We start from the raw sequence: 11137 nt of genomic DNA on the forward strand, positions 1-11137 counted from the left end.
ACATATGAAGCAAAAACTGACAGCAATTAAGGGAGAAAGAGGCGTGGAATTCTACACCCATCGTGGGAGATCAGCACCTCACTTTTCCTAACAGATAGAACAACTAGATAGAAGTTCGACAAGGAACCAGAGGCCTTGAACACCGGGAACCAACCAGACAGACCCGACAGCTGGCACAGAACACCTCCCAGCAGCCACTGCGTGTTCCTCTCAAGTGTACTTGCAATATTCTCCGGGACAGATCACGTCTTAGCCCTTAAAATGAGCCTGGAGGGGCGCCTGGGTGGCTCAGCGGTTGAGCCTCTGCCTTCAGCCCAGGGCGTGACCCGGGTCCTGGGATCAAGTCCCTATATCGGGCTCCCTGCGTGGAGCCTGCTTCTCCCTCTGCCTGTGTCTCTGCCTCTCTGTGTGTCTCTCATGAATAAGTAAATAAAATCTTTTTTTAAAAAATGAGTCTGGAGTCGGGGCACCTGGATGGCTTGGTCAGTTGAGTGTCCGACTCTTGATTTTGGCTCAGGTCATGATCTCAGGGTCGTGAGTTCGAGCCCCATGTTGGGCTCCACACTCAGCCTGGGGTCTGCCTGGGATTCTCTCTCTCCCTCTCCCTCTGTGCACTTCCTACCCCTGCCACAATCTCTCTTTTAAAACAAACAAAAAACCAAAAATAAGTCAATTCATTTAAAAGGACTGTAATCATACAAAGTTTCTTCTCTAAACACAATGGGCTGAAATCTAAGGAATCCCCTAAAAATGGCTAGACAGCAGCTCTCTTGGGAACGTGCTGGGGTCATCCCTGTCAAACCCCCACTCTCCCTACCACCCTCGCCTCTCTGTGCCTCTGTTTCCCCGCCTGTACAATGGGCACGACAGTGGTACTTCATAGAGCTGTAGAAGTGTTTATAAGACACCACTCAGTTAAAAAAAAAAAAAAAAAAGACACCACTCAGTTGTCACAATCATTCCCTGTTATCAATGGAGGGTGATAATGATAATCCCTTATTCCATCTCTGGGTGAAGAGACATTCATACAACGGGTTAAGACTTTCAAAACGCCTCCGCTCCCACTGTTTAACTTGGTCCTCACTGCAGCCCTGCAAGATCATCTGTTAAATGGGGAAAAGTCGCTAGTGGTGAGGCCCCAGTGTGCTGGCATTTGTTGAGTCTTTCGGCCACACCCTGGCTCACCACAGGGGCCAGGGAGGGAGCAGGTCGGCCTACAGGTGGGCATCGAGTGGGGACAGGGGTCAGTTCCCTGGACACCACTTGTGGGTGAAGGATTTTACACATCTCTTAAGTTTAGAAGTGCTGAGCTGGGTAAAGCAGAGCCTTGAAGAAGTCTAGACAGAGATGCAAGCCCGTAATGGGCGGGGGGCACAGAATATTCTAGACAGCTCTGCCTTTTTGTGGGGAGTCCTCCATCCTTTTGAAACAATGTAAGTCTCCCCCTTTAACTGCAGGTGAAAGGGATGGTGATGGCATGTCTTGCAAAGGGTTGGATTCATGATCAGCTACATTAAATGTGCAGAAGCCAAACAGATAACAGAGAGATAAACGCCAAGACCCAGCCACTGGACTCTAGATCCCGTGACTCCTCTCATGTCTTATTTCTTCTCCATCTAAAAAAGAGGAAAAAACAGCAACACAAATTGGCAAGGATGAGGGGTACTCTTCTCTGCTTGTATTACAGATTTAATCTTCACACCCCCCTCGGAGGGAGGTGATGTTTCATAACCCTATTTTATAGGTGAAAACACTGAGGCACAGAGAGGCTTCGTGACTGGCCAGAGGCAATACAGCCAGAACGTGGTGGAGGGAGTGGTCTGGCCCCACAGTGTGTGCCCTGACTATGCATGAGTCTGTGCTATGTGTGTATCCTGACCAGGAGCCATCTAGAACCCCTAGCCACCCTGGGGGAGCTGAGTGTCCCCACCTGAGCTGCTTCTCCAGAAGGGTGTGTGAGGGGGGGACCTGGAGGCAGGGTCCAGGGACATCAGCCAGCCCCCACTCACTCACCAGTCCAAGAACACCACAGGCAACAAAGATCTACATGTATTCCTCCATCTGGAGCCTTTCCTTCTGGTTAAGCAATGCTTCTCTCCTTCCCATCTGGACAGGTAGTTGGCTGAGGGGACAGGATGGGACCACATTCCTTTTATCCACAAACCATGTGCTTCTGCTCAGCTCCACCAGCACCCTGAGCCAACCTCCTAGCACCCCACACCCCAAGTCCTGTAACATCTACCGCAAACTCCTACTCACTGGCCCTATGCCTCCCCCAGGAACAGGTGTCCTGTCCACACCTGAGTACAGTCCCAGCCCTCCTCTGCACAGCAACCCCAGTGACACCTGTCTCCCAAAGTCTCCCCGGGCCTCTCCAGCCCTCTCGCTCTGCCCAGCCCCACTGCACATACCCTACCCCTCCTCTCCTTTGCTGTCTTGTTCCCTTGCTCACTCTGCTCTGGACACACTTGTCTCCTCACTGTGCCTCAACCATGCATGCTCCCCTCTCAGGGCAACCCTCAAAGGGAGATCTGGTTGTCCCCCTGGATCCACTGTCCCGTTAGAGATGATGAAGCTGAGGCTCAGAGAGGTTCATTTCACATGCCACAGGGGAGGAAGGAAAGCTTGGGCTCCAGGCCATGGCCCCATCAGAGTCTTGGCCCCAAGTTGACCACACAGGCCACCAGCCCATTCAGGTTCAATTTCAGGCTGTCCAGAGGCCCCTGCAACCTATCCCCGAATAATCTACACTTGTGTACTAGAGGACATCTCTGCGAGGGTCCCTAGCAGCTGCCCTAGGACTGCTAGATACAGGCTGAAAACTTTGCCTTTGAGCACTGGGGCCATCCAGGAAGACAGTGGGGTCCACAGTGGGACCCCACACAGCACCTCATTCAGGCCTGCCACATCAGGCACTCTGCAGGCCGGTTGCAAATGACCTGCCGTGAGAGGCTCCTCTAGATCTGCCATCCCAGGACACCCTCCTCGGATGCCCTATTCCCTGTGGTTCAGAATGAGGAGAGCCAGGTTCAGGTGCCCTGATTCTGTGTAAGGCCTGACACTCTTCATGCAAGGGCATACACAGAGCAAACAAGCTGTTCAAATCAACAAGGGATGCAGGGGTGGGGATGCAGGGCCAGAAGAGGGGCACATATGTCAACACCCCATATGACCAAGTGTCCCAGCATGTCCTGGGTGAATGAACACATGGAGAAAGGCCTGAGGTTGCTTCACAAACAGCTTTCTAGCAGGCTGGCAAATGCTCGAAGGTTTGGAGTGGGGAAGCGGAATGCCTGGCACTGGCTGGGTGGCACTTGCCAGCTTTAGAGAGTCCCTTCCCCTACACGGACACACACACCTATTGCCTGTGACGCCCCACCAGCAGCAGGCTTCCACCATCATTCTCCCAAAAAGGGATCTGCACTCCTGGCAGTGAACTAACTCCTCCCAGGTGACCACAATGAGAGGCCAATTCTGACACTCAAAGAGAAAAGTCATAGCTGTCCTTGGCAGGGGGGTATGGTGAGGGTGGGGCGTCCTGGAGTTAATTCTGAGTTGTTTGGGGGAGCTGGCCACACACAGATTTGGAAATGGCTCCATGTTTTGCAAAACATTTACACAACGTAGCAAACGGCTTTGAAGCTGCACAGTGGGGTGGGGAGCCTCACAAGCTCTCCAGGCAGACAGACCTGGGTGTAAATCCCACCTCTGCCACTGGGTGACAGCGGGCAACCGGCTTAACCTCTCAGAGCCTCGGTTTTCATACCTGCACAATGGGATGATAACAGCTCCCAGCTGTCACAGGGTTAGCTCAGGAAGAGAGACACTGAGGAGAAGGTGTCAGCTCAAGGCACAGTGTGGAACGGGCTCAGTTATTACTGTGGTTTGGCTATAATCGGAGCATTCTAAGTTTAGGTGCAAAACACCCCAGGATTTCTGTCCTGCTTCTCTGTGAATCTTGCCTCCTCCAAGAAGGAAAGCCAAGCATTTCACAATCAGGGCTCAGACACAGCACAGCTTGGGAAGGGTGAGCCAGTCTTGTTTGCCACTCCACACCCTCAACCCAGCTGAAATCTGGGAACTAAGCAAGTACCACAGGCTGGTCCCTGCCTGTCTGAACCTCACCTGGCCCAACTGTTCCCACTTGCAGGCCTGGCATGGCCACTGGCAACACCTCCCACCCCTACCCCTGCAAATCTGCCAGGCACCTCTCATCTCCCTTTTCACATGTGTCGTTTCCCTGGCTTGATACCATCCTCCTCCTCCTCCTCTTTCTAGCTCAACTATCACCTCCTCCAGGTAGCCCCTGTTGACACCTGAGGGTGGCCATCTGCTTCCTGCTCCGGGGCTGCACACCACTTGACCCCACTTCCTATCCTGGTCCAATATCTCTGCAAACTTTCTCCACAGGCCTATGTCCATGTTCACGGGTTTGCAAGTAGAGGCAGTGGGGGAGCTTTCCAGATCAAGGATAACAATCACTGAGGTGCTCAAGTGTTCAACAGTTAGTGAATAAGGATGCCTGGATGGCTCAGCGGTTGAAAGCCTGCCTTCCATCCAGGGTGAGATCCTGGAGTCCTGGGATTGAGTCCCCATCGGACTCCCAGCATGGAGCCTGCTTCTCCCTCTGTCTCTGCCTCTCTCTCTCTCTCTCTCTCTCTCTCTCATGAATAAATAAATAAATAATCTTAAAAAAAAAAAAACAGCGAGTAAAAGCACATGCAGATAGCATAGCATTCATGTAGTGTTCGGCCTGGTTCCTGGTATACAACAGGTGTTCCATAAATGTTAGCTTCCCATCAACATGGTTCTAAATACCCTCAAAGAAGGACAGGCAGGTAGTACAGCAAATAGTATAAAACTTTAATTATAGAACTGGAGAGGGTAGAAGGGCAGAAGCCTTGTACAGTTTTCTCCGTTTCTCTGTATATTTGGAAATTTTCATAATAAAAGGTTAGGGAAAACAATCCTCAAAAGTATTCTCAATATCATAGTTGTTCCTGCCCCTGGAGCTACCATTCACTGCATTCTCTAATGCCAGGCACTTTATGCAATTCCTGATTCTGATCTTTCTGAGCAGAAGTAGCCCTCCTCATGTACATGGTGGGGTGGGCGGGGGGCTGGAGGGTACCAGCTTCAGGAAGCCGAGGGCGATGCTTTGCCCTACTTGGAAAGCCCACACAGGACGGGGATCGCCCACACCCACTGCCAGGACAGGGCTTAACTCTTCAGGTGCTGGTCACTGGGTAGCCCGGAGGGTCCTCAAAGTGAGGCCAGGGCAGCTGGGGTGGGGAAAATTTTGAAAAACTCAAGATCGTAGCTCTTCACCTATTATGACAGAAGCACTTAGTGTTTCTTTCTTATTTTTTTTTTAAGATTTTATTTATTTGAGAGAGAGCACGAGTGGGGTGAGGAGCAGAGAAAGAGAGCACGAAGGGAGTGAGGAACAGAGGGAGAAATAGACTCCCTGCCAAGCAGGGAGCCCAAGATGTGGGGCTCCATCCCAGGACCCCAGGATCATGACCTGAGCTTCACCGACTGAGCCATCCAAGCGCCCCGCACTTTGTGTTTCCAAGAACTGGTCTGGCATATCCTGCTGGAAACACAAGCCCTAGGAAGGGACAGGATTCAGATGCCCAAGGCCACTCGGTGATGTCACCACCCAGTGACGCCTGCCTCACAGCTGGGGCCAGGGCAGCAGCAGCCTGGCCCGGGGCTGCACTGGGTGAGGGGTGGTGGACTCCAGTGGGCCGCCGGACAGCCTCCTGGCCTCAGGTGCTGCTTCTGCTCCATATCACTTAGGTGGGTTCGTCTTCCCCATCCCAGGTCCTGCGGCACACCCGGCTTGTCTGACTTTGTGTTCTCTGCTCCTCTGTGGCCATTATTCAGATGACACTCCCCCCCCACCCCTGACAAGCTCAGACAGTGCCCTTCCCAAGTTAGGCAGAGCGGTGTTCTTTCTTACAAAAACAGACAGTAGAGAACAAAAGCCATCATCAGCTGTTGAAACCCTGCCGTAGATGAAACAGCTGACAAGTAGCCACCCAGCCGACAAAAAAAGGCTGCTGCCCCTCAAACTCCTGATGCCATCCTCACCCCCCCCCATCCCGGCCCCAGAGATCTCTGCAGGCTCCTGAGATCTCTGCAGGCTCCGGGGGCTGGAACCCAGGGGGTGGAGGTGGACGCGGATGTGGGAACGGGAGCCGGTCCTGGCTTCATCTCACACATGGCACTGCTCCCTGTTTTTCTTGAGCCGAGCCAGATAAAGAAGCTTTTCCCGATTTATTTTCCAGGTTGTAAAATAATCATTTGCTTAGCTTGTCAGACGGCTGCGAGGGAACTTCAGAGAAGCACGCTCTCCGCAGCCCTCTGCAGGCTCTCCCACCTGCCGGGGAAACAGGAGCGGCGATGGCCCTGAGCCCTGGGAGTCGGAGACACTGTCCCAGCCGGCCGCCTCCCACCGCGTGCTGCGGCTCGTTCTGGCCGACACATCCTCCTCGGCATGGGATACTCTGCCTTCTCTTGGCTGGGAGAACAAGAACGTTATTTCATGAAGCCGTGGACACCGTATCTCCTTCCGCTGCCTTGGCCTCCACCCTCTGGGATCAGGAAAAAACCTCAGGTCCTCTTGGGGCCTGTACGTGGTCCCCACTCTAAGAGGGGACAAGGAGGCAGAGACAGAATGCTCTCGGGTCCTTGGAGTTGGGACCACGGGTTTGCTAGCTTCCAGAGGCTCCTTCCAGGACCCTCCCAAGTACAGCCTGTGTCCTGACTTCTTGTCTGCCGTCCCTTCCGCACGGGCCACCCTTGTGCTTCCCTCCGAACTGCTTGCACCATCATCACGGTTAATGTCACCACAGACCCGGGGAGAGCGCTTGTTTGATAAGTCAACAGAGACTGGATGCCACTGGAAACCTCCCCCAGAGTGAGTCACCAACTCAGAGCTTCAGCAAAACGTCCTCTCCGAGTGATGTGACAGCGCCTGAGGGCTGGAAGGGACTGGGAAGCAAGGAAGGTCGCTTAACAGGGCCTTCCTTCTCTCCAACCTCTGGGGGTCTGGGTTTACTTCTGCTGAGACACCCTGGAAGATCAGAGGCTGGGAGGGGTCAACTCGTTCAACCGCTGCCCCCTCTCACCTCGGGTGATGTTGATCTCACATGCCAGGACAATGCTGGGCTTCCTCCAGCCTTGGAGGCCGGGCATCATGCAGGATCTCAGGGGTCATCTGATCATCCTGCAGCACGGAGGGCGGGTGGTGGCAGGTGAGAGCAGGAGCTAGAGCCAGACCACCTGAGTCCCTACCCCTTCCACTGCTAGGGGGTAGGAGAGCCTGAGCAAGTCACCTGACCTCTCTGAGCTTCAGTCTACATATCCATAGAATGGGAGCAGCGACTGTTCTTGTGGCCATGCAGCAAGCTGGTAAATGCAAAACCCTGCAGCAGAGCTGGGCATACAGGGGCCTTCGGTGGGCGTGGCCATGAGGCACTCACCCCTGCTAACCGGAGATTTGGTTCTGCAGGTTCCCTGACACCAGCCATGTCTGCTCAAGTTCAAGCTGACTATCTAAAGGAAAGCACAGCAGTTCCAATCGATCTGGCCTGCCTTCATCCGCTGTGCCTGGACCTCCAGTGGGAGGGGGTGGTCCTGGAAACATCATTAGGAGGTAGCCGACTAAACACTGGTTATGAATTCTGATGTCAGAAACAAATCAAGTAAATAAGCCAACGTAACCAAAGGCATCTTCTTTCTTCCCTGTTTTCACCCCGTTGTCCCCATAGCTGAGAAAGTCATGATGCTATCTTTCAACAGAGAACTTCTGAGAAAGACCTAAAGTTTGGGGTTTGAAGGTTTCTGCTGTGCCTGGATGAGGTGGCTCAAGATCACTACTGTCCCAGGATGAGCCTTTTCAGGGATCTTTCTCCTGCATCCATCATCCCTCAGCAAAAGGGGGACATCGCACCTTCTGGATATGCAGGGGCAGCCTGTCCACGTGGTGGCAGGTGGTGAGGGGCCTGTGACTCAAGCTAGAGCAGCTGGTGGCTGCTTAAGAAAAGGTTTTTAGCCAGGCCCGCCTGAGCCTGACATGCTCAATACACCTTTGCCTTCGAGGACTCCTGTCTGCAGCGCCCACTGGTAGGTGTGCACCAGCATGGGGAGGAAGTAGAGCCGGGTGTCCCAGGGAGAAGTAATCCCAATGCCGTGGCCTTGCACTGGCTGTGGCCTCAGGAAGCTCACCTGCAGATGTTCCTGGCTCAACTGCAGGTGCAGGATCTCAGGAGGTCTCACCCAGGTTGTCCAGAAGTTTACTCACCTCCTGCCCATGCACAGTTGGCCCCAAAGAAAGGAGAAACTGACTGACTTGGGAAGAATCTGAAGTGCATTAAGCACCTACTGTATACCAGGCTCTTCCATGCCCATTATCTTCCCTAAACTCTCAGAAAAGGTATGGGAGGCGGCTGTGATCATCCCCATTGTGTGTGCATTAAAACAAACAAACTCTGAGGCTAGTGAGGAGGCATGACTTGTCCCATGGTCACTGGCTGGCAAGTGCAGAGCCGACCAACGGACCCAGGTCTGCCCACGTCCCTTTCTCTACTCAGAGCTGTTTATTCTCTTCCTCGGCTCTCTGCTTTTGCCTTGGTGTCTCACAGCACATGACTAACAGTTCTGCATGCAGTAGGCGCTTCATCAAAGTTGGCTGCTCTCAAGGAGGGGTGGTAGTGGTTAAACCATGCTGCTTGGGCATAAACCACTTTGCTACACCAACAGGCAGTGGGCACCTTGAATCCAGATATGGGAAGAGGAACCCTCAGCTCATTCCCCCTACACGGTCCAGTGACCCTGAACCCCAAGAGTCTGAGAAGGCAGGTACGAGCCCACTGCCCCGGGTCTCCTGTGACAGGAGGGAGACTCCAGCATTCTCCCTCCCAAAAGGGCTGTGAAATAAGGCAGATGCTGGAAAATGGACCCAGCGTGCTCTACCCTGAAGGAACCCAGTGCTCTGTTAGTATGCTAGTGCCACTCGGTCTCGTTCGTCACAAGGCGGTCTGGGGGCCAGCAGCAAGCACAGCTCCTGGGGGCTCGTGCGCCCGCCCCACACCTCCTGGTCCGAATCTGGATTTTAGCAACATCCCCAGGTACGTGGTATGGATATTCAAGTTGCAGAAGCTCCCCTGACCCAGAACTTGGCCGGCAGCAGTGTGGCCACCGCTCCTCTCAGAGGGGATGCCGTCATAGGCTCTGGCTATAGCTCAGCGAAGGGAAGCCAGTGTGAGACCCCGCAGCCACATCCCCGGCTTCCCCCCGTCCCAGGCCACCGCCCAAATGCGACACTGGGGATTCCCCCACAGCAAGCAGGACTCACTGTCCCAATCTTCCCGTCCCCACACTTGGTCACCAGAGGTGACTTTGAAGAGAAGAAAAAAAATGCATTCCCCTGGACGGTGCTGGGAGGCATCTGCCAACAGCGTGTGTCACTGTTGCCTACGAAAGTGGAATATGCATCCCTGCCCTTGTGTGTCACGTCTCTAAGCTACTGAGGACTTCACCTGGGCAGCCCCCAGCTTTTCTCTCAGTCCCTGCGGGGGGTGGAAAAGAGCTCAGCCCCCTGCAAGTAGCACCGGGTGACCCACAGCCATTGTGGGAGGGACCAGTGACACCAGAGAGCCAGGGGTGGGGTACATGGAGGAGGCAGCAGGGTCCCTGCTTTTTCTCAGTGACACCAGCTAGGAGCTGTCCATACGCCTCCCTCCTCCCTCCTCCCTCCCAGGATAAAGAGAAAGCAGGAGTTTGCTGCCCCGCCTGGCCTGCGACCACAGAGCCAGGAGGGTGACCCACACCTTGACCTCACCCTCGCACCCTCGCAGCCCTCCTTCTTCAGAGCCCAGAGGCACTGCCGGGCCGGTGCAGGACACAGGGTGGCAGGCAGGCGTCCTGTCCCACGGCCACAGCTTAGCACAGCCCCACAAGGTGGGGGAGACACCAGGTCTGAGATGACTGTACCTGGACTCAGGATCAGGAGCCCCTTCCCTCCCCCCCCCCCCCCCGCAGGATCTGGAGTGGGGAGCAACTCCTCCCCCTCGTCCCTGCCTGCCCCAGGCCTCCCAGGAAAGCTTTCCTGAAGCTGCTGACAGCCAGCCGGGAGCCGACCCCGGAGTCCCGCGAAGCCCCCGCGCCCCGCCTCGCCCCAGGTGCGCGCCCCGACTTCCGCGGAGGGGACCCCGCACCGACGTGGGCCCCCGGGGGGCGAGCCGCCGCCGCCGAGAGCTGGAGCGCGCCCGGCCCACCCGCCCCCACCGCGGCCCGCTCTTAATCCTCGCCGGAATAGCCCGGGCAATGCGCGCCGCGGCGGGCGGGGGGCGGGGGGCACCGGGCCGCGCCAGGCAGAGGCGAGGGGCCCCAGGACGCGGGCCCGGGGCGCGCCCCTCGCCGGAGGCCGCACGGGGTCCCGGACCCGCGCGGGGCGACGGCTCTGGCCGGTCCCCGCCCGCCGCCCGGCCCGGGGGAGCGGGCCCCGGAGAAGTTGGCGCCCCCGCCCGCCCCGCCCCGCCCGCCCCCGGCGCCCGCTTACTTGTCGCGGCGGCCGCCGAGCTCCGGGATGACGCCCAGCGGCTGCGGGCCGGGGCCGGGGCCGGGGCCGGGGCCGGGGTCGGGGCGGCGGGCGCACGCGGCCAGGTGGCGCCGGTGCCGCTCCAGCAGGCCGGCGTTCTCCCGGCTCAGCCGCGCCACTTGGCGCTCCAGCTCCTCGATGCGCCGCCGCCGGCGCGCCAGCAGCTCCTGCTGCGCCGCGACGATCCGGGTCAGCTCCTGCAGGTACTCGGCCGCCTTGCCGGGGGGCTCGGCGGCGCCGGCCATGGCCCCCACCCGCGGCCGGCGGAGCCTCAGGCGAGCGGGCGGCGGGGCGGCGGCGTTGGGGCGGCCATGGCTGCGCGGCGCGGCGCGGGGCTCGGCCCGGGGGGCGCGGCGGCGCGGGGCTGCGCGGCCCCGCCTCGGCTCCGGCCCGGCTCGCGGCTCGCGGCTCGCGGCTCGCGGCTCCCGGCTCCCGGCCCCCGGCTCCCGGCCCCCGCCGCCCGCGCCCGCGCCCGCCCCCCGCGCCGCCGCCCTCGCGCTCCCCGCGCCGCCGCCCTCGCGCTCCGCC

General features: G+C 57.2%; 1 protein-coding gene across 6 annotated transcripts in view; it reads right to left on the minus strand.

The window, feature by feature from the left end:
- Window positions 1-10869, minus strand: part of IQSEC1 (IQ motif and Sec7 domain ArfGEF 1) — a 379425-nt gene extending 368556 nt beyond the window's left edge. For all 6 annotated transcript variants that reach the window (XM_077857658.1, XM_077857665.1, XM_077857666.1 and 3 more), the window contains exon 1: window positions 10571-10869. In XM_077857658.1, the coding sequence (XP_077713784.1) occupies window positions 10571-10854 (284 nt within the window). In that variant the 5' untranslated portion in view covers window positions 10855-10869. The remainder of the gene's footprint in view (window positions 1-10570) is intronic.
- Window positions 10870-11137: the final 268 nt, after the last annotated feature.

The sequence above is a fragment of the Canis aureus genome, chromosome 19 (assembly GCF_053574225.1).
Source record: "Canis aureus isolate CA01 chromosome 19, VMU_Caureus_v.1.0, whole genome shotgun sequence".
In the NCBI taxonomy this organism is placed as follows: Eukaryota; Metazoa; Chordata; class Mammalia; order Carnivora; family Canidae; genus Canis; species Canis aureus.